The following is a 23,609-nucleotide window of genomic DNA, read 5'->3' on the forward strand; positions in this document are numbered from 1 at the left end:
TGACAGCGGTAGACCTCACCAAGATGAATTGGAAAGATAGTGTACAATGGGGAAGAGTCCCCTTCCTCCCAAGGAGGAAAAGGGATATGCAAGAATGGCTTAGTGCCGGTGACCCTACGTACATAGATGCGATTGGCGTTCCTAGAGGGGTCCCGGATGAGTATAAATTGGTTGACCAGGTGGCAGCAGGATGGGAGAGTATCTTCCTGTTTGTAACGGTAAATAAGAACGTGGATAGAATTAATTATATCCACTATAATGTCCAGCGATTGGCAAACTTTACTACTTCCGCACTCCAAGCAGTGCATGAGCAACTAGCTGCGACATCATTGATGGCGTTCCAAAATAGAATAGGGTTAGATATGGTTTTGGCTGAGAGAGGAGGGGTGTGTGGCATTTTTGGGGATCAGTGTTGCACTCTGATTCCCAACAACACCTCTCCTGATGGCCGCCTGACCAAGGCATTGGAGGGACTGCGTACATTGAGTAATAAAATGAAGGAGCATTCAGGAGTCGACTCAAGTTGGTATTCTGATTGGTTGAATGTGTTTGGAAAGTATAAGAGTTTGATTGCTTCCATTTTGATTTCGCTTGCAGTTTTTACGGCTATTATGGTGTTGTGCGGATGTTGTTGTATACCTTGTATCAGATCCCTGACTGTAAGGACCATCGAACGCACGCTGGGCCCACTGCCAAAAGGAGGGCAGTACATGCTGATCCCACAAAAAGAGCCACAGGATGACGGTGGTGCTGTCCCTCTCCGAGCATCGGAGCTGTAAGAACGTGGTGTAGGTGATGACCTCAGTAGTCTGAGGTCATGAGAGGGAATAAAAGAATATGTTATTATGCTGTGCTGCTGAGCGGTTGCGGTATGCGGTGTGCTTGTGTTGCCATATAAGGAGTGATTGAGTGCGAAAGCATGACTGGAATGTTACAGGAACACCCAGATGAGATAAAGAGGCGCCAGATCACCCCTGCATACCACAGAAAGGAGGAGTCGCCACGCCATCCTGCAGAACAAAGAAAGCCAATCATAAGAAAGCTAAAGTTAACTCCAGCATATACATAGCCAATGATTTTATGCCAGGTTGTTGTCTTTCCATATTTAGCCATATTATTTGCATATTGTGTAATCTAAAACCGCCCTGGCCAACTCGGAAGAGAGAGTTCGTCTGCTGAGGTGACAGAGACGCACAGGGTTGTATTGAGAGGGACCCGAGATCCAGGTGTTTGTATTAGATTTGTTTGTAAAGGAATAAATCCACTCGTGTGTGAAAATGCCGGCTTCCTAAGACCTCTCAATTGCAGAACGAGCGCGCGTAATTGTTGGATGAATGGCGGGTAAGGTTACCGTAATTTGGAGTCAGATAAGTAACTTTTGTTCGTTTTGATAATAGACGAAAATTACCCAACAGTATGTAGATTCACAGCTTTAACTCTAGTAGGAAGAAAAACACAGACATACACGTAAACTGTGCATGAATTTGAAAAAAAAAAATAACAATAACAAATAAAATTGCTTACCTGTATCAAATTATAAGGACTTGTTAAACTAACATTTTTATGTCATTCCAATGAAAAGTTATTGGGAAATTCGGAATCCTTTAGAGCAGGGGTCTTCAACCTTAGCAAGATGAGCTACTTTTTGTTACGAATTAGCGCAAAGGGCACCCAGTTTGAAATGTATTTCTAAAATAAAAACGTATCAAGTTATTGCTACATTGTTGCTGTGTTGTTACCAGGTTAATTGTTGAAAGAAGGGTTAAATAGACTTGGCCAACCACTAAAAGGCTCGTTTTACTAGAAAATCACAATTACCCAGCACTGGTAAGCTATTTTCAGAACAGATTCACGGGCACCTCAGTTGTCCTTAGGAGGCACACTGGTGCCCGCGGGCTTCACGTTGGAGACCCCTGCTTTAGAGCCTCCTGAAGGTAAAAAAACCAAACCAACCTTTCATTCATTAAAAAACGATATTGATCTGAATAAAAAGTAGAAGTACATGAAATAAAATATCGTGCATTTTTAATAAAATACTCTTGGGTCAAGATATTGGTATTTATTTTATACGACATGAAGCTCACCCAAAGGGAGCTGAGATAATTGTCTGTCATCTTGCTGCTACATGTACCCCAAATCCTTAAAAAACTGTGTGAAAAATGAGAAGTAAAACAGTGCATTTTGGTCACTTTGAGTCTCTGTAGTTTGTATTCTTTCTCAGTCTTTTTTGATACACAAATCCATCTATTATCTGCACCACTTATCCTTAGTAGGGTCGCGAGGTTGCTGGAGCCCATCCCAGCTATCTTGGGGCAGGGGACAGGGGACGCCCTGAACTGGTTGCCAGCCAGTCGCAGGGCACACAGAGACAGACAACTCACTCGCTCATTCACACCTAGGGACAATTTGGACCGGCCAATTAACCTGATATGCATGTTTTTCGAATGTGGGAGGAGGCCGGAGAGCCCGAAGGAAACCCACACAGGCATGGGAAGAACATGCAAACTCCGCACCGGAGGATTCGATCTCATGACCTCAGAACTGTGGCGCACATGCGCTAACCACTGCACTGCCGTGCTGCTCCTACTAGGTTGCATTTTTCCTTAAATTGGGGTTTCGAGCTTGACCTCACCTCCTAAACACGAACAAGACAAGTAATTACTGGTAACTCGACTGATAAGATTATTGACTTAAGCATGAAGCGATTAAAGTTCAAGCCCTTTTATGTCACAGAGTGGCAGAGTCAGGGTTTTCTCAGGGTTAAGGTTAGGGTTAAGGTTAGAGTTAAGGTTAGGGTTAAGGTTAAGGTTGAAGTTAAAGTTAAGGTTAGGTAGTCGTCGGTTCAAGTAGATTTAATGGTTGGGTCAGGGGTTGCTCAGGGTTTGTTTGATTTAAAGTTGGGGTTAGGGTTTTTAGTAGTTTGCATTTTTCCTGAATTTATGGTTTTGGGACTGACTTCTTTTTATAAACAACAATCAGTCAAAGTAATTACTGGGAGCTCAACTGATAAGATCATTGATGTAATTATGTAGTATCATGAGTACAATCCCTACCTATGTCACTTGATGGAGCAAGGCCTATGCTTTTAACTGTATCTTGGGTTAGGAGATTATTTTAGTTAGGGGTTTACCTGAGCTAGGGTTGCAGTTTTGGTTGGAGCTACAAATAGGGTTTGCTCAGTTTTAGGGTAGGGCTTCGGGTTTGGGTTTAGGGTTAGAGTTAGATTAGGGTTGGTGAGATGGTTAGGATTATCGTTATGGTTTGTTTGGAGCTAAGTTTTTGGTTAGGGTTTTGGTTGGAGTTAGGGTTTTCTAAGTGGTTGTTTGTTTAAAGTAGGGGTTTGTGTTCGTTTTTACTATTTTGCATTTTTCCTGAATTAAGGGGTTTTAAGATTGACTTGACTTCCTAAACAAAAACTTTGGTGAGAACTGCTAGCGCAATTGATAAGATCATTGACTCAGTTGTGTATGGTTGTGAGTTTGAGCCCTGACTATGTCAAAGCACAGTGTAGGTGTGAAAAGCCAGAGGAAGGAGATAGGCTCGAGATTTTAGTTGGAGCTTGGGTTAGGGTATGGTTTACGGTTTAGGGTTAGATTAAGATGGAAGCTGGTGTTATCCTTAAGGTTTGTTTGGAAATAAAGTTTTTGCTGGAGTTGTGGTTAGGGCTTTGGTTGGAGTATTAGATAGGGTTTTGGTTGGAGCTAGAGTTAGGGTTTTGTTGGAGATACGGTTTTCCAGCAAGCAGTGTTAGGGTTAGAGTTAGGGTGTAGTGGGTTCAAGTAAACTTACAGTTGTTAGGTCATGATTAGACCTAGATTTAGTGGTTGGTTAGGGTTTGCTCAGAGTTTGTTTGATTTAAAGTTGGGGTTATAAATTTTATCAGTCTGCACATTTAATTTAGGGGTTTGGGGCTGACTTTATTTCATATACAACTAGTGCCCAAAGGAATTATTCGTAGCTCAATTGATAAGGTTATTGCCATATCAGTGAAGTGTCGTTAGTTCAGTCCCCACCTACGCCACCTGATGGAGCCAGCTCTTTACTTTTGTATGGAGCTTGGGTTAGGAGATTAGTTTCGTTAGGGGTTTGCCTGAGTGAAGGTTACAGTTTTGAATGGAGCTAGGAATAGGGTTTCCTCAGTGTTAGGGTATGGTTTAGGGTTTGGGTTTAGGGTTAGGGGTTAGGTTAGGTTTTTGAGGCAATCTTACTTTCCCAAGGTCCCTCAAAAAAAATTTTGGGGGGTTCTTGGGAAACCAAGTCTTATTAGCGCTGGCCATTCAGGAAATTGGAGCGTTTCTTGTCTTACCTGCGTTCGTTTAGTCCATCTGGGAAGAGTGTGTTTAATTTTCCTATCCAGCCTTTTTCTGCCCTACGTCTGTCTTTTTGAGTCCAATTGCTATTTGTTTCTAGGCCCCATATTTGTAATGCCTGTAGTCCATGTCGAATGAAGTGTGCGACAAGATGTGTATTACTTTGTTTAAGGTTCTTAATGTTGTAAATGTGTTGTGCTAATCTACATCTGATAGAATTTCCTGTCTCTCCTATATATTTTTGGTTTGAACAAATTTATTGACACTAAAAACAGAAAACAATCATGACAATCTCAACAGCAATTAAGCACATTCACAATATTATATTCCAATATTACGTTTTTAACAGCAAACACAAAGTGAGGTTTGAACAAACCTTCTCAAAAATCAAACATATTCACAATTTCATTATATAACATCTTTGTTAGTGTCAATAGATCCGTCCAGGCCATGTCACAGTGTTTACATTTTATGACATAAATACAGTTTTCTGTGGTGGGAGTGATTCTTTGTTTAATTAGGTAGTTTGTCTTGGTAATGGTGTTCCTAACTGTGGTGGCTTGTTTGTAGAATGTGGGTCCCTGCGTTTGTGTTATGTTGATTTCTGGTAATTTACTTTTTACTAAGTAATCTTTGAGATTTTTGTTTCTTTTAAAGGCTGAGATGATTTTGTAATCTTGGATTATGCTTGTGTTCTGTAGTGTCTGATTTATATTTTGTCTAATTTTTCTATTAGCAATTTGGCTAAATTCTGAGTAGGTACTAATTAGTGGGATAATTTTCTGTGTGTCTCGTTGCCCTGTGGTTAAAAATGTTTTACGGACCTGCCTGAGGAAAGATTTTGAGTATCCTCTTGGTCTCAGTGCCTTGAAAAGGGTTTGGGTGGCCTTTTCAAAGTCCGTATCTTGCGAGCAGATTCTGTGGAATCTGAGCAACTGTGATTTTATTAAGCCTCTGTAGGTGTGTTTTAGATGAAGGCTGTTTTTGTGTAAGAGTGCATGTGTGTCTGTGTCTTTAAAGAAGGCCTTAGTGTCTAAAGTTTGTGTTTGAGTGAATGAGGATCCCTTGTAAGTGGTTGTGTCTAGAAAATCTATCTGGTGGTCATTTGTAGAATGTTTGAGCGTAATTGTACTATGGTGTGTGTTGAGGATTTCTATGAATTGGTTGAATTCCTCTCTGCTATGTGTCCATGTTCCCCAAATGTCATCCAAGTACCTAAAATAATTGGTGGGTAGTTTGTCGCATTTTTCAAAAGCTGTTTCCTCCCAATGCGCCATGTAAATGTTAGCATAGGCAGGTGCAAATTTTTTACCCATGGCTGTGCCACTAATCTGTAAGTAGAATTCCTTGTTGAATTCAAAGTCATTCCTAGTGAGGTTAATTTCTAGTAGTTGTAGTAATTCTGTGTTTGGGCGTTTGTCGTCCGGGTATTTTTCCATCCAGCGCTTTACTGCTGTTAACCCTGCGACCGTGTTTATGTTTGTGTAGAGGCTATCTATGTCCATGGTAAATAAGATTGTGTCCTGCGTTATTTTAATCTGTTTTATTTTGTTTACGAAATCATATGTGTCTTTAATGTAGCTGTTATGTTTTGTGGATAGTGGAGTGAGGAAGTGGTCTATGTATTCCGCGATCCTGTAGGATTCACTGCCGCAATCTGAGACAATTGGTCTTCCTGTCGGCACTTCATACGGAATAGTCCACGATAGTGGTGGTTTGTGTATTTTAGGTAGCAGGTAAAATCTACGGGGTCTGGCTTTCTCTTCCCCTATTAGGTAGCGTTTTTGTTTCTTAGTTATATATTCATTTTCTAGAAGTGTTTGTAGGATATCTTCTATTTTCTGGGCTGTTTCTGGGTATATTGGTTTTGTTAATTTCTTATAATGTGACGTATTGTTTAATTGTCTGTGTGCTTAGTGTTATCGTTAAGGTTTGTTTGGAGCTAAGGTTTAGGTTAAGGTTTTGACTTGAGTTATACTTAGGGCATTGGGCGGATTAGGGGTCACGGTTTTGTTTGGAGCTAGAGTTAAGGTTTTGTTTGGAGTTAGGGTTTCCCCAGTGTTTGTTTGGTTTAAAGTTGTGGTTCATGTTTTTACTAATTAGCAATTTTCCTGAATTTAGGGTTTTAAGATTGACTTGACTTCCTAAACAAGGTTTTCAAATTTAACTCACTGGTAGCACAACTAATAAGATCATCAACTTAGCCATGAATGGTTGTGAAGTTGAGCCCTGGCTATGTCAAAGCCCACTTAAGTCATGAAGCAGGAGAAAGGAGATACGCTTATGATGTTAGTTGGAACTTGGGTTAGGGTAGGGTTTAGGGTTTCGGGTTACGGTCAGGGTTTAAGGTCAGGGTTACATTCAGGGTCATATATTTAAAAAATAAATAATATTAAAAAAGAAGTGAACAAAGAAATAGAAAGTGAAATAAATAAAGGGTTAGGGGTTATGATTAGGGTTAGGGATAGGGTTGGGATTACGGTTACGGGTACACTTAACGTTAAGTCATAAAATTAAAAAATACAAAATACAAGATTGAAAATTAAAAACAAATAAGGGTTAGGGTAAGGGTTATGGTTAGGGTCACGGTTGTGGTTCGGCTCATATAATAAAATAATTAAACAAAAAATGAAAAGGGTAAGGTGAGGTTGAGGTGAGGGTGAGGCTTAGAGTTAGGTTTGGGTTAGGGTTGGGGTCATAAAAATAAAAAAGTAATAATAATAATTATGAAAAAACAGAAAAACAAATTTCAAAAATAAAAATAAAATAAATAAATACATATAAAGGTTAGGGTTAGGGGTAGTGGTAGTGGTAGGGTTAGGGTTAGGGTTAAGGTAAGGGTGATATTTTAAAAAAGTAAAAATAAAATAAAACTAAATAAAAATAAAGTTGAAATTAAAAATAAATACTAAAATATAAAGAGTAAAAATGAAAATAAAAATAAAAATAAAAACAAAAACAAAAATAAAAATAAATATAGATATAGGGTTGGGGTAAGGGTTAAGGTAAAAGGGTTAAGTTCATATTTAAAAAAAATGAAAATAAAATGAAAATATATAAATAAATAAAAACATTAGGGTTAGGGTTGGGTTTAGGGTTAGGTTTAGGGTTAGGGCTGGGGTTACGATTGGGGTTAGGGTCAGGGTTAGAGTTAGGGTTAGGTTTAGGGTTAGGAAGCAATGTTTCTTTCCCAAGGTCCCCTAAATCCGAGGCCCTTGGGAAAGTAAGTTTTTGCACTGGCCATTCAAGAAACTGGAGCTTTTCTTGTTTTACCTGCGTTTGTTTAGTCCATCTGGAAAGAGAGTGTTGAGTTTTATTATCCAGTGTTTTTCTGCCTTGCGTCTTTCTTCTTGCGTCCAATTGCCGTTTGTTTGTAGGCCCCATATTTCTAGTGCCTGTAGCCCATGATGTATGAAGTGGGCTACTAAGTGTGTGTTAGTTTCCCTGCTGTTTCTGATGTTATAAATGTGTTGTGCTAATCTACATCTGAATGAATTTCCTGTCTCTCCTATATATTTAATGTCACAGTGTTTACACTTTATAACATATATACAGTTTTCCGTATTAGGTGTGAGTGTTTGTTTAATTAGGTAGTTTGTGTTGGTGGCGGTGTTCCTAACTGTGGTGGCTTGTTTGTAGAATGTGGGGCCCCGTGTTCGTGTTATGGTGATTTCTGGTAATTTACTTTTTACTAAGTAATCTTTGAGGTTTTTGTTTCTTTTAAAGGCTGAGATGATTTTGTAATCTTGGGTTATGCCTGTGTTCTGTAGTGTCTGGTTTATATTTCGTTTAATTTTTCTATTAGCAGTTTGGCTAAATGCTGAGTAGGTGCTTATTAGGGGGATGATTTTCTGTGTGTCCAGTTGCCCTGTGGTGAAAAATGTTTTACGGACTTGCCTGAGGAGAGATCTAGAGCACAGGTGTCAAACTGGCGGCCCGCGGGCCAGATCAGGCCTGCTCAGGGATTGAATCCGGCCCGCGAGACAAGACTCAGAGAGGCACAAGAGAAAAACAAGCTGCAGGTTGAAACATGTCAACTTGATGTTGCCAAAGCCAGGTGCCTCGAACAAAGACACCGTACTTGTATTTCTTTCTTTCTGTCTCTCTATCTCTTTTCCACCCCTTTACTCCCACTCTCTGTCTCTGTCTCTTTCACTCTCTGTGTCTCTCTTTTTCTCTTGCTTTGTTGCTCTTTGTTTTTTTCTCTCTCTGTGTCTTTCTAACTTCTTTTGCTCTAACTTCCTTTTTTCCTTTTCTCTCTTTTCTCTTTCTCTCTCCCTACCCTTCACACTTTCTTTTCTCTTTTCTCTCTTTCTTCTGTCTTTCTTTTTCTCTTTGGATTTCTTTCTTCCTCTCCCTTTCTTTTTCCCCTCTCTCAAGACATTGGCCCAATCCCATTTCTCTCACTCGGCCCTGAGAACCCTCCAGTGAGGTCCCTCGATAGAGGAGTGCCCTCCGCGAGTTGAGTGCAAAGTGGAGATGGTTTGGACAAGACTTGCAAGGTTCCACCCCTGTCCAGGAGATGGCGGTAATATTAATTGGCTGTAGACCTCAGTGACGTATTGGTCTACGTCACATGTAAACAACTCGAGTCTCAACCTGTAGTGTGTCAGTTGGAGAGTTCGTGCAACGTTAAAAATGCCCGCTACTGCTGTGTTATTACCGATTGCCTGAAAGCTCATCATCTTTTCCGTGTCTCCAATCAACGGAGGAGAAATGTGCTATACTGAAGACAGCTTCGGCGCTATGTAGTGCTGATTCATCTTTACAAGGTACGTACACTCATTAAAAAAAATGACCCGTTCGGTCAAATACAGTAAGAGTTAACATACAATGCACGTTCACATAATACCCTATGTTTGTGTAGACATAAATGGCAATCTACTTATTAGTATCTTAATGCCATTTTATGACATATAGTAGGGGTCTTGAATCTGTGACATGACGAAACGTAAACAAACACAAGAACAGTCCACCTGACCCTTTAGCTGACATAATATCGTCACCAAACTTCCCTGTACGACCCAAAAACCTTAGTTCATAAGGAATTTAATTCAAAAGAGTTGTCATTGAATATAAAAAGGTCATTTCAACATTTTTTCATGATGCTTACATCACAGTTAAAGCGGTCTTTTTCTTTTCTATGCCCACATTTATGTCTAATTTGTTTGTTATCTATTGTGTTCCAGAGTGGCTGTCCCATAAGCGTGGACAGGTTGGACAGGAATGTTCCCATCCTGTGCTTATGGTTGGATGTGGAGTCAGAACTCATTCAGGACTTAAGGTTGAGCAAGAAGGTTATGTGGGCCCTGCAGGAGCTGCTAAAGAGGGAACAGGGCCATGGCTGGAGGTCCTGATCTACGTGTACTGGCTGGTCCACGCTCTGTCCTACCGTGTGGTGTCACGGGTCTTCAGGGTTCCCAGGTCCACCGTACAAAGAATTGTCCACAGTTAATATGGAATAAATTGCCCAAAAGCCATATTTTAGGCTCTGGAAGTCAGACCCACATTTGCATTATGTGCTTTTCTGCATTACTATTCAATAAACATCTTCATTTTGAGTAACACCTTGGTGGTTTATTTCATAATGATGTGAGATACTGTGTGTGAACTATGTGACTGTTGGACAGAAAACAACTACAAATGACTCTGGGTTAAATAATAGTTTACTTTCAGAAAAACAAACTCACATTGGGCCAAAATACATAATAGTAAATAAATAATGTGTCACAAATTTTAACAAAAATATACCAATACTTCCATAAAGCTGGAAACACAAACTGGAACTTCATTGAGTTCTTAATAAAAAAAAAAAAAAACTTTTATAAAACAAAGGGAAACATTGCAGAGATGTCACTGTTCTGGAAATTTGTCCACGAGCTTCCCAAAAAGGACGGGAACAGCTCAGTTTTGGCCACAGTTTCTTCGAGCCTTTTCCTCGCTCCGGCAGACTCCGCTTTCAAAAAGTCAAGGAGTGTATCGTGCTTCCTTTTTTTTCTGGGTGATTTGGGGTTTGGCGCCGGATTAGAAGGTGCCAACGACGTGCCCGGTGGTGTGGATGGCGTGGTAGCTGTGATGGTGACCAGCTCTTCCACGGGACGTTCTACAGTGGCCTTTAGGTTGGGTGGAAAAAACAAGAATTACTTAATGCTGATGTATTGTACAAAACAACTGTGTATAGGATGCTCAACAAGTTGATATGAGACAGGAAATTATAGGATGTGTTCTGGATAATTATTTGATAGTGAATAGATACAAAAAATGACATGTTATTCTTATGGCTGTAAGAGCCTTCTATTGGCCAGCATCACATATGCTTTAGAATTGTCTCCACATTTGGACAACATTTTGAGAAGGTAATTAGTTTACTTAATATGTGTTTACAGAGAAGGCAGTGGACTATGTGATAGTAATTTGTTTCAACTGTATTTCCACGTGAAATTCGGAGACATTACTCATAATGCATGATGAAAACTAATGCATTCTGATCTCACATGAAATAATCATATTGTAAATAAAACACGACACCTGAAATTGTGTGCAGTAAACAAGGGCTTATGTCCAGAACGGTATTCTGACTATGCTCCATGTAGATGTAAAAGTACGACTCGTTTAAGATAAAAACAGGGATGGGCTGAACCGTGATTTTCTGCACAGTTATCCTACTTTACAGTTTGTAGCGTGAAGATTATTTTTTGGCAGCTCCCTTGGTAGATTTGTGCACTTCGTAAAGTAGCGATTTTGCAATGTTCATGTTTTAACGCGAAAATACGATTTTCTATTGCATTTACGTCTAACTAAGATATCTCAATACATTTTGTTGCAAATACATGCGTGGTTGTGGAAAACTACTTACATTTGTGCGGTTCCTTTCCGGGCATGTTTGTTGATATTGAGAATTCGCAAAGCCTTCTGGGTAGTCACTTCGCCGCCAAGTGAGGTAGGGAGCCCCCTCGGTCTTGAAGTGGTTACGACATGGTTTGAGGTCACTTCTGCCTCGGACTTGAGAGTATCGGGACACACCCCATTTTCACGTGAACGCGCAAACCGAGTGACTAGGGCACATAGCGAGTGAAAGTGCGAAGAATGGGACTCAGCCTTTCTATCTCTTTTGTTTCTCACGCTCTCTCCCTCTCTCTCTCTTTTTCTTTCTTTTTCCTGCCCTCTCTCCTTTTCCCTCCCTCTTTCTCTTATTTCTTTATCTCTCTTTTTCTTTCTCTTTAATCCACTAGTCCGGCCCCCGACAGAATGTTTGTTCTATCGTGTGGCCCCCGAGTTAAAATGAGTTTGACACCCCTGAGTATCCTCTTGGTCTCAGTGCTTTGAAAAGGGTTTGGGTAGCCTTTCAAAGTCTGTATTCTGTGAGCAGATTCTGTGGAATCTGAGCAACTGTGATTTGATTAAGTCCCTGTAGGTGTGTTTTGGATGTAGGCTGTTTTTGTGTAAGAGCGCATGTGTGTCTGTGTCTTTAAAGAAGGCTTTAGTGTCTAAAGGGTTAGGGTTAGGGCTAGGGTTTGTGCTCAGTGTTTGTTTAATATAAAGTTGGGGTTAGGAACTTCATTAGGTTGCATTTTTCCTGAATTTGGGGTTTTTGGACTGACTTTATTTCATTAACAACAATTACTAGCAGCTCAATTGGTAAGGTAATTAACGCATCGATGTAGTGTCGTGAGTTTAATTCCCACCTATGTCACTGGATGGAGCAAGGCCCATGCTTTTAGTTGGAGTTTGGGTTGGGAGATTATTTTAGTTGGGGTCTTGCCTGAGTTGGAGTTACATTTTTGGTTGGAGCTAGGAATAGGGTTTACTCGGTGTTAGGGTAGGGCTTCGGGTTTGGGTATAGGGTTAGGGCTAGCTTAGGGTTAGGGTTAGTGAGAGGGTTAGGGTTATCGTTAAGGTTTGTTTGGATGTAAGGTTTTGGTTAGGGTTTTGGTTAGGGTTTTGGCAGGAGTTCTAGTTAGGGCTTTCGCTGGATTACGGTCAGGGTTGGGTAGGGTTACTTTAACTTGATTACTTTCAATTACTTTTCGATTACTCCAATACCAAATATACTAATAAAAGAAAAAAGAAACTAAATATGAATAAAATTATGACTCACAACACGTGGTGAGTCACAGGCCAGATCTGGTCCCTATGCCTTACGTTTGAACTCTTTGATCTCCGGCAAAACTAACATAAAATGCGACAGAAACAAAATGAAAATAAATCCTAACAGCTTGCCAACATCATTTTTGCCGTTCCATGTATTCTGTTACTCCCCAAGCCTGCACAAAATTTAGTAATTTAATTCATATTTAGTTTATTTTGTCTTTTATTAGCATATTTGGTATTGGAGTAATCCAAAAGTAATTGAAAGTAATCAAGTTAAAGTAACCCTACCAAACCCTGATTACGGTTAAGGTTTTGGTTGGAGTTAGGGTTTGCTCAGTGTTTGTTTGTTTTAAAGTTGGGGATTGTGTTTTTACCAGTTAGCATTTTTCCTGAATTAAGGGGTTTTAAGATTGACTTGACTTCCTAAACACAAACTTTTAAAAGTAATCACTGGTTGCACATAAGATCATTGACATAGATGAATGAATGTGAGATCGAGCCCTGGCCATGTTAAATTACAGTTTAGTTATGGAGCCAGAGGAGGGAGAAGGGCTTATGATTTTAGTTGGAGCTTGGGTTAGGGTAAGGTTTAGGGGTTAGTGTTAGGACTACGTGGGGGTTAGGGTTATCATTAAGGTATGTTTGGAGCTAAGGTTTTGGCTGGAGTTGTGGTTAGGGCTTTGGTTGGAGTATGAGTTAGGGTTTTGGTTGGGGCTGGAGTTATGGTTTTGTTGGAGTTGAGGTTTTCCAGCAAGCAGGGTTAGGGTTAGGGTTAGGGTTCGGTTTAAGGTTAAGTTTAGGGTTAGGGTCAGGGCTAGAGGGTTAGGTTTAGTCTTAAGGTTAGTGTTAGATTCAGGATTGTGGATAGGGGTTAGGGTTATTATTAGGGTTAGAGTTAATTCCGATTTTTGGGTTGAACTCTGATACCTTGCCACCATTCCTCTAAATTCAAGTAGAGCTTTTTTAACATTGCTTTGGCTTTAAATACAGTTAACCCTCGTCATAATTTACTTTTCACTTTTTATAGGTTCGCATGCTTGTTTACAGTGGATATGTCCCCGGGAAGAAAAGATCTCTGAGCCTGTTAGTCCTTTAATAAGGGACCTGTTGTGCCCACCAGAGGACAAGTTTACTTTTCAGTCTTGTCACAGATTTTCTAGTTGGTTAAACAATATTCCCGCTTCTTCTCTGTGTGTCAAAGACGTAGATGTATTTGTACAAACAAAAAATAAATGATTATACCATGGTTTTATGTGTAGTGTACGTAACTTTAAAAAAATTCTACTTGCTGATCACATCTTTTGGCCGAAATAATCTTTGCAGCTCCTTTTGTTGTGCGTGTCGTTCTGTAAATTTCTTAGACGCGCATAAAAAAACGTTTCCTTTTACATGTTTTCGGGGGTTAGGACTGTATTTAAAATAGTCCCGTTCTTACTTTTGCAATTTTCATGCTGGAATAAAAGAAAACCACGATCACGCGCTGATATTGAAAAATTTATGGCGGGCCGGATTAATTCATCCAACAGGCCAGATCTGGTCCCTATGCCTTACGTTTGAACCGCCTGCTCTAAGTCATTTCTATCAAAATTATGATTTTTTTTTTTTTTATACAAATACAAACCAAATGTTGTATCTGGCCGCTAGAGGGCAGTGTTGGGTTTGTGTAGTGAGTGAGTTGGTTCAGGTGTAAAACTGCATTCACTCAACTGTTAAAATGAAGCAGTTAACAAGCATGAAAATCGTTTTCCCACGTGTTTTGGGAATAAATGTGTTTTGCTTATAAAAGATGCCTTGTCATCTATGATTATAATATGAAAGGTGGGTTACTTATGTAGTCTAAGTGATAAAGTATTATACTGAAAAACAAAGCTAAACATTTAGATTTCTTTTACTGATGCAGCCTGCCTGGGAACAGAAAGACTGGATCCTGCCCCAGAGCCAAACAGATTTTGCCATCCCTTGATTAAATTCTCTGATTTTGATTTAACCGCGAATGAGAGAACGAGCTTGGTGTGTTGCAAGGAAGAAGAGAAGAAGAATAGACTGGATGTACTTTTTTACTTTGGAGTGGAAAAATACAGCATCTCTTTAGTGGGTGGAGCTTTTGGGGCGCGACCAATCAGAGGACAGAAAAACAAACGACATGACAGCAGTGGCATGCAATTTAGTGTGCGCGCGTACTTGCAGATATTCATTTTTGTTAAGTGTGTGCTTTGCCATTTGAGGATTGGGACATTGGGAGCACAAGGGTGTAGATATGTGTCACCCATCAATATTGAGCAATTATTGTTTCGCAGGGTTGGGTAGGTTACTTTAATGTAATCCGATATAGTTGAAAATGGAACCAGTAACGTAATCCGAATACTACAGTATTAGAGTAATTTAACTGGATTGCTTTTGATTGCTCTTGGATTACTCCATTACTGTAGCGTCTCCGGCTGAGTGATGGTCGAACTTTTTAACTTATGCATCAGTGTTTTATTTAAACAAACGTTCTCGTCACATTCACTATGTAGCAACCTAAAAGCTTGGATTCCTTGTCAGTCAGGTTCTCACCACACGACACCCACCGACCCCTCTTCTTTAGTAAACTCATTTTTTTCCCTTGTAAAGTTTGCCAAAACCCCGTTTGTTTGTCCGACGGACCTTTCTAATTGCCGATATACTCATGTAACCGCGCTATACGTGTCCCACCAAAGATCCACATTCACGCTGGACTGGATGATGAGGTTTTTATTATTACAGTTCTGCAAATGGATGAGTCACAACATTAGCTTTTTCTGCTGGGTTTGATCTCTTTGATCTCTTTGTAGTACTCTGGTTAAACTGACAACAAAGCATATCAAAGAGCTGTCTTTTCACTTTACAGAAAATACATTTTAGAATATCACAATACATTTATAAATCTTTGCATTTTAACAAGATACTTTTAACAAGAGATCGTATAGTGGATTTTTAACGTTTACAATGAATTCAACATGTTTTTCTTTACTCTGAATTTTAACCAACATCATCCTTTTTTAATGTATATGAAAAAATAGGAATAAAAACAATAATGAGTATAAAAATGGGTACAATTTACCTGCAAATGGATGAGTCACAACATTAGCTTTTTCTGCTGGGTTTGATCTCTTTGATCTCTACAAGGGGAATTAATATTTAGTAAAACAGAAACAAAACGAAAATAAATCAAAACAGCTTGACAATATCAATCACATTACTATGCATGGTGAGAGATTTGTCAGCTGGGGTTATAATGTTTAAAATTAACTTATTTTGTGGAGCACCAAAAGATATGTCTTACCTTTGTAGTACTCTGGTTAAACTGACAAAACCCCGCCTCCTGGTCACATGTTAGAAGCCAAAACCAAACCCCACCCCATACCAGCAGATGGCACTGTTGGACTCAGCATTGCAGGACATTTACCAAAAACTATACACATATTTTAGCAGGAATTTCAATAAAATAAAAGTTATTATTACACCCGTTACATACACCCCCCTGAAATTCTGCTAAATATGGGAGTGCTACACTAAACAGAAAAAAAATCACATGCCAAAAAGGCAAATACTGATGAAAAAGAGGACACGAAAACTGGTACAGTATTACAAGGAACAAACTGAAGTGCATGTCAGTTCTAAAACTCTCCCAAAAAGGAGTGTGAAAAGAAAGGAGGCGAGCAAACTCCTAACTAAGCACAGACTCAAAGATGCCTGTTACATCTCTGAAATATCAAACATTGTTCCTGTAGTTGTAAGTGCTCACATAGGCACAATTCTTGTTTCTTACTCAAGCTTTGTTACTCAAACTGAAAGTGCATCTCTACTGAACTTAAACTAGGAACTTGCAGATATTGCGGACAGATGATTGTCACCTACCACATGGTCATTCATCTGACAAATAAGACGACTAGGAGGCCTGATGGACTGGCGGACCCTAAGACCATAACGGTTAGGTTGAGCACAAATAACCTGAGCTTGAAGGTCTGGGGCAGTCAAGTCTAAACAGTCAGTATCAGGGGAGTCTGCGTCCAGATGGTCAGTGTTCAATGGGGTCTCGTCTGGGAGACCCATACCCAAAGGGATCATGTTTTCAGAGCACTGTGATGGGCTTTCCGTATTGTCACTTGAAGTATGGTCAACATCTTGTTCGGGGATGTGCTGACTTCCTCGGCTGGATGTATCAACACTGCGAGAGTCGGACTGGGCATCAGATCTGCTGTCTAGTGAGTTATCCTCTACCTCTGGATGAACTTGCTCTTCACCTGCCTGTATCACCCAGTTTACTGTACGGACATCACTGTCTTCAACCGCGTCAGGTAAATCAGGGCATACATCACTTCCATGCATAGCAGCGTCAGACTCTGAGTGTTCAGATTCGCTGGCCAGATCATCCTCACAGGGCAAGAAGCTAACAGAGAGCAGCAAATTCCTGTGAACTACCTTCTCTTTGCCCGTCAGACAATCCTTGACTCTGTAGACATTGAGATCAGGCTTGACTGATATGACTTCATACGGGGTTGACTCCCACTTATCTGCAACTTTGCGTTTCCCCGGGACACCTCTGTTGGCGATCAACACCCGGTCTCCCACGACGAGAGGTGATCCTTTGGCCCTACGGTTGTACAGCTTGGCATGACGAGTCTGTTCTCTGAGAGTATTCCTCTGTACAATTTGAGCAGCTTCATGTAGATCTTTCTTCAGATGGCGTACAAAGTCAGAGTAGCTGACAACAGCATCATTGGTATTAGCATGTTGAAACATGACATCGACAGGGAGACGAGGGATCCTACCAAACACTAGGTAAAACGGTGCAAACCCTGTTGTCTCATGCTCTGTGCAGTTATAGCAGAATGTGAGCTGCTGCAGCATTTGTGGCCACTTTGCTTTGGGCTGAGGGGGAAGGGTTCTGATCATATCTCCCAATGTTCGGTTGAATCGTTCTGCGATGCCATTTCCCATGGGGTGGTACGGAGTGGTATGGGATTTCTGCACCCCTGCCATCTCTAGAAGCTCTTTGATCAGTTTGCTCTCAAAATTAGCTCCCTGATCAGAGTGGATATGCCGTGGGAAACCATAGACAAGGAAGAAATCCTGCCACAGACGGCGAGCAACTTGTTTGGCGGTTTGATTTCTGCAAGGGAAGGCGTGCGCCATCTTGGAGAAATGATCAGTTACGACCAGGACATCTACAGACTTGTTCTCTTGCTCAGCAGTCCAAAAGTCTATACAGACCAACTCCATAGGCTCAGAGGTGACTATGTTCTTGAGTGGTGCACGGTTGTGTGGTTCCGGTGTTTTCCCTACTACACAGCGCTGACAGGATTTGACATAATTCACAACATCACGTTCCATGCCATTCCAGAAGAATCGTTGCCGCACCAGAGACAAAGTACGGTTCTGGCCTTGGTGACCTGCTGAGTCATGTAAACCTTGAAGGACTTTCTGTTTCAATGAATCAGGCACCACAAACTGGAAGATTTTCTTGGCCATGTGAGGATCTTTCCTTATTTTGTAGAGCATGCCATTCTGTATGGTGAGTCTGCTCCAATGCTTCAGTAGTTTCATCACACTAGGCGACTCGACAGCTCTCTCACGCCTGGTAGGTCTCTTGTGTCTATGCACAAAGTACATGGTCCTGCTTATTGTGTTGTCCTGTTCTTGTAAACCAACAAGCTGACTCTGTGGGAGTGCCGTTGACTGATCTCCCTTCTGCAGAAGATTGAAGTTGGCGTCTGTTCCCATCACTTGACCCACGCCACCAGTGGACTGAGCACTAAAGACAGCAGCAACCTCTTCTGATGTCACAGAACCATTGGAGCCTGATGGAATTGCCCTTTTTACTGACTCGTCTGATGTCCCAGCACTCTCGTCTACAACAGCGTGACAATTGTTGGATACTCTGAACACCTCTTGCACAGTACTGTTGTTCACCCTGTTGACTTGGTCCAAGAGCGAAGTATAGGGCTCGGTAACAAGGCGATGACCCACACATGACCGTACAAATGGCTCACGGCTCAGAGCGTCGGCTACGATGTTCTTTGGTCCGGGAATGTACTTCAGGTCAAAATTGTATGCAGCTAGCTTCGCTACCCACCGCTGTTCACACGCATCAAGTCTTGGTTTGGTCAAAATGTATGTAAGTGGGTTATTGTCGGTCCACGTGGTAAAGTGTCTTCCTTTCAACCAATGGCTGAATTTATCACATACCGCCCATTTCAAGGCAAGAAATTCGAGCCTGTGTGCAGGGTAGTTGAGCTGGGAGCGAGAGAGCGTCTTACTTGCAAAGGCGACTGGTCTGGCTACTTTTCCACCAGGTGGCAGCTGTGACAGGACTGCTCCAATCCCATCAAAGGATGCGTCGACAGCCAGAATAAACGGCGCATCAAAATCTGGGTGGGCCATGGTTCACCTCAGCTTTGTGTACGGCAATTTCCGCTCTATTCGCAGGTTGTTGTAGGGAATCTGCTTTGTAGCTCTTCTCAGCGTGGTATTCATTCAGCACCTCTAGTACCTCACATGCTGACCACTTTTCGATGGTTTTTGATCTGTAAGTGAGTGCCAGTTCCTTGCATGGGCAGTTCCTAATAAACATGCGAGTAACCTCTATTTCAGGGTTGTCAAATGTTTTGCCCTGCTCACTCAAGCACTCAGAGGCAAGGTCAGCTGCTCTGTTTAGTCTCAGCCAGTAGTCATAGGGGTCTTCCTGGTCTTTGGGCAAAGTTGAATAAAAGTCAGCTAGAGGGACAGCAGAGTACTTGGTACAGCTAAAGTGTTTCCTGAGAAGACTATAAATCATGTCAGGGCGGGTATAGACGTCTATATTACTGTTTCTAATGCCAAACCTAACTACATCTTTAGCTTTTCCTCTTAAATGTATAAGGATTTCCTCTGCTTGCTCTTCAAGTCTCACATTACTCCTTTTAATAAATGTCCTCATTAGATCTTCCCACTCATGTATTGTTATTGAGTCTGAGCCATCCCCAATAAATGACGGCGGTTCCTTAACCTTTCTCTGTGTAACCACCTGACTCAATCTGTTTGCTACATCTTGTGTGGCAGCAGCGTTAGGAGCTACTGTATTACGTGACTGTATATTTGAGAATATGCTATCAGCCAATTTATGTCCGCGCTATACGTGTCCCACCAAAGATCCACATTCACGCTGGACTGGATGATGAGGTTTTTATTATTACAGTTCTGCAAATGGATGAGTCACAACATTAGCTTTTTCTGCTGGGTTTGATCTCTTTGATCTCTTTGTAGTACTCTGGTTAAACTGACAACAAAGCATATCAAAGAGCTGTCTTTTCACTTTACAGAAAATACATTTTAGAATATCACAATATGTAGGGAATCTGCTTTGTAGCTCTTCTCAGCGTGGTATTCATTCAGCACCTCTAGTACCTCACATGCTGACCACTTTTCGATGGTTTTTGATCTGTAAGTGAGTGCCAGTTCCTTGCATGGGCAGTTCCTAATAAATATGCGAGTAACCTCTATTTCAGGGTTGTCAAATGTTTTGCCCTGCTCTCTCAAGCACTCAGAGGCAAGGTCAGCTGCTCTGTTTAGTCTCAGCCAGTAGTCATAGGGGTCTTCCTGGTCTTTGGGCAAAGTTGAATAAAAGTCAGCTAAAGGGACAGCAGAGTACTTGGTACAGCTAAAGTATTTCCTGAGAAGACTATAAATCATGTCAGGGCGGGTATAGACGTCTATATTACTGTTTCTAATGCTAAACCTAACTACATCTTTAGCTTTTCCTCTCAAATGTATAAGGATTTCCTCTGCTTGCTCTTCAAGTTTCACATCACTCCTTTTTATAAATGTCCTCATTAGATCTTCCCACTCATGTATTGTTATTGAGTCTGAGCCATCCCCAATAAATGACGGCGGTTCCTTAACCTTTCTCTGCGTTACCACCTGACTCAATCTGTTTGCTTCATCTTGTGTGGCAGCAGCGTTAGGAGCTACTATATTATGTGACTGTATATTTGAGAATATGCTATCAGCCAATTTATGTCCTATCTCCTGAATAATATTTGTCATGTGATCAGCTAAACCCTCAGAAATTTCACTCGCGGAATTTGGCGTAGATGTGGGTCTGACCTGAGGTGAAGGTAGGCTAGCATGTTGGTCAGCTGCATTATGGGTGCTCACACTGGAACTTGCCTCTACTCTATGTGTCGCACCACCTGGGGTAGAACTATTATCAGAGGGGATGGGGGTAAACATGCCCCTGCCCCTGCCAAAGTGAATAGGTGTGTCAAATTGTGGAGCTAACACATTGCTCTGATTAAACATGTTTCAAAGATTAACAGAAAAAAATGTAAATAAGTCAAAATCACAAAATAAATCAGCAGCCTTCGTATCACTGTGACACTGCACTGTAATGAGCTAAACAATATCGCTCATGTAACTAAAATTTCAAATACTGTGAGCTCATGTGGCAGGTAGGACAGTCCTCGGTTCGGCGAGTTTGATAGAAGTCACGGGTCACGGCACCAATGTAACCGCGTTGTACGTGTCCCACCAAAGATCCACATTCACGCTGGACTGGATGATGAGGTTTTTATTATTACAGTTCTGCAAATGGATGAGTCACAACATTAGCTTTTTCTGCTGGGTTTGATCTCTTTGATCTCTTTGTAGTACTCTGGTTAAACTGACAACAAAGCATATCAAAGAGCTGTCTTTTCACTTTACAGAAAATACATTTTAGAATATCACAATACATTTATAAATCTTTGCATTTTAACAAGATACTTTTAACAAGAGATCGTATAGTGGATTTTTAACGTTTACAATGAATTCAACATGTTTTTCTTTACTCTGAATTTTACTGCATTTTCACTGTCACCTTCCTTTTTAATTTTAGCAACAAAGTTAGAATCTTTCTGGACTTGAAAATTGTGCTCCTCCTTGACAGAATTTTCTGATCCCGTTTTTTCTTTTTCAGAGTCTTTGTTATATTTTGTGGATGAAAAAGAGGTCTGCGAAGTTTTCTGTAAACTTTTCGATGGCCCGTCTAATTTCCTTCTCTCTCTGGAGCTTGATCTGGAGCGAGGTCGACATTTGTCTTTCGGTCGAGCCTTTATGTCTTCGTGTCGGCCATATGGGCGCTCTTTCCTTCTTTCTTTGGATCTGGACCTGTAAGGCAACTTGGATGGGGATTTAGAGTGAGAGCGTCTAAGTCTCTGGTTCTTCGATCGACCTCTAGACCTGGATCTGGACCTAGAACGCTTGGCTGCTCTGTTTCTCTCACGGCCGTGATTTCTGCTGTTCGTTTTTTCGTGGCTGCTTTCGTCACGTTTTCTTCTCTTGGAATCCTCTCTGCTGTTTGATCTGGAGCTAGAACTTGATCTGCGTCGCCTATGTTTATGTTTTCTCCTAGGGGAACTGGAGAAAAAACTTTCTGAAGAGAAACGTCCTTTTCTCTCTTGCGACCTCGATCGCCTGTCTTCATCATTGTTTGTTTCCTTCTTCTCTTTGCCCTCGTTCGAGAGAGGATTGTCCTTAGATGTGGCTCTATTTGAAGGCGACTCCTCTGCGGATGTATCCGCTGTAGTGGAAGTTTCCTTTTCATGGCTCAAATCAGTTGGGGCAGGAGTGGGTTCAGATTTGATTTCTTCTTTTACTTTCACCTTCAAAAGGAAAGATTCAAATTTCGGAAAATCTGTCTTACTGTCATCAGTAGCACTGCGGCCACGTTGCTCCCTCGTCTTGAAATCGTCAAGGTTTCGCTGTACATGTAATAAATTTACTGACGTGTCCAAACCAGGAGAACTTTTTCCACCGAGGCCGAACAATTTGTCCCCTGATAAATTAGCAATTGCAGTATCACTTGTAACCTTCATGCCACAACGTTTCTCAACTTTGACTGGTCCTTGAGCACATTTTTGATCTGAAAACGAAGTCTGTAAATGAGCATTCTTCGGTTCTTCTTGTGCGACATCATAATCTTGAGTTTCAGTTTTAACTTGAACGAGCTTTTGCCTATTTAGAGCGACATTGTTAGGAGGTTCTGAACATGGAACTGTGGCTAATTGTGTATTCTTGCTCTGAAAGCTCTCATCTTCGACGTCAGAACTGCTGGAGTCTGACATGGTTGGCTTAGAGGGGTCGTACATACTGGCATCATCTTTGTCATCACACGCAGAGACATGGGATGCAGCCTGGTTCTGTACACCGGTGTGTTCTTGGCTCTTCTTCGTCTCATCCAGCTTTTTTTCCCATTCACCGTGCGGGCTGAGGAGGAATCGTCGTGAATGCAACGAGTTCCGGCTGGCGTTAATGCGGAAGCTTACAGATGACGAAGAGGAAGACGCTGAGGAATTACGCATTGGCGCAGGAGGAAAAATAGCGGAGGAGGAAACAGAAAAGGAGTTCGAAAAGCCTTGCGAGGAGCCGGCTCTTTGATCTTTAGGTTGACGGTCAGTGTTGCTTTGTGGGGCAACACGTTGCTGCCTATTGTTGTCACCAGCAAAGTTGACCAAGGCCGTCTCAGGCATGCCAGAATTATCATTACTCATCGAAGAACTACTATTGCTTTTATGTCACAGAACCATTGGAGCCTGATGGAATTGCCCTTTTTACTGACTCGTCTGATGTCCCAGCACTCTCGTCTACAACAGTGTGACAATTGTTGGATACTCTGAACACCTCTTGCACAGTACTGTTGTTCACCCTGTTGACTTGGTCCGCCAGCGCAGCACTCACCACCACCACTAACACCACAACCACCAGTGCTCCCAGTTCATCAACAACGCCCGCCTCATCTCACCCTCCAAATCCCACCCCCTATATCCCTCAGGCAAGTATCCCTACCCCTTCTTCAGCCAGAAAACAACTCTTCGTCCCCGATGCCAAGTCTTCAGTCGTCACCGCTGCCTCGGTTGTCGCGGTTTCAACGTGGGCCCTTTTTAATAACTACTTTCCTGTACTCAAGGTGGTCCTCAAATGTGTGGTGCTCCGTCCTATGTATTGTCTTCCTCTGCTGGACGACAGAAGCGCTGCACCCACTTGAGGGCGCCAAGGTGGAACTTTCCGAGTCTTTGCTCTGGTTGTGTTCTGCGTATTGAAGTCCGGCTTTAAAACGAGCTACCTCTAGGCGGAAAACACCACTGCAGTGCTGCAGAAGTCTCTCCGCCCGATCTTGTGATTCTGCACGGACGTCCTCTCCGTTGATTGACAGAATCTGGTCGCCAAGCG

At 41.5% G+C, this 23,609-nt stretch overlaps 2 protein-coding genes and 2 long non-coding RNA genes across 4 annotated transcripts; 1 reads left to right on the forward strand and 3 right to left on the reverse strand.

Moving 5' to 3' along the window:
* Positions 1-406: 406 nt before the first annotated feature.
* LOC148363638 (uncharacterized) lies at positions 407-7,554 on the reverse strand. The gene is made up of 5 exons (XM_088337322.1): positions 7,548-7,554; positions 5,135-5,994; positions 2,633-2,635; positions 640-809; positions 407-473 (listed from the first exon to the last, which is right to left on the reverse strand). The coding sequence occupies exons 1-5, from the start codon at positions 7,552-7,554 to the stop codon at positions 407-409; spliced, it is 1,107 nt and encodes a 368-aa protein (XP_088193448.1).
* Positions 7,555-8,730: 1,176 nt separating this feature from the next.
* LOC148363639 (uncharacterized) lies at positions 8,731-9,875 on the forward strand. Its single transcript, XR_015850613.1, has 2 exons — positions 8,731-9,082; positions 9,500-9,875. It is a non-coding gene; the product is annotated as an uncharacterized LOC148363639 (long non-coding RNA).
* An 89-nt stretch (positions 9,876-9,964) lies between these two features.
* Positions 9,965-11,412, reverse strand: LOC148363640 (uncharacterized). Its single transcript, XR_015850614.1, has 2 exons — positions 11,167-11,412; positions 9,965-10,423 (listed from the first exon to the last, which is right to left on the reverse strand). It is a non-coding gene; the product is annotated as an uncharacterized LOC148363640 (long non-coding RNA).
* A 9,787-nt stretch (positions 11,413-21,199) lies between these two features.
* On the reverse strand, positions 21,200-22,943 carry LOC148363641 (uncharacterized). The gene has a single exon (XM_088337323.1). It carries the CDS (start codon positions 22,928-22,930, stop codon positions 21,200-21,202), a length of 1,731 nt encoding a protein of 576 aa, XP_088193449.1. The 5' UTR covers positions 22,931-22,943.
* Positions 22,944-23,609: the final 666 nt, after the last annotated feature.

The sequence above is a fragment of the Urocampus carinirostris genome, chromosome 6 (assembly GCF_059441175.1).
Source record: "Urocampus carinirostris isolate Australia breed hairy pipefish chromosome 6, RoL_Ucar_1.0, whole genome shotgun sequence".
NCBI lineage: Eukaryota > Metazoa > Chordata > Actinopteri > Syngnathiformes > Syngnathidae > Urocampus > Urocampus carinirostris.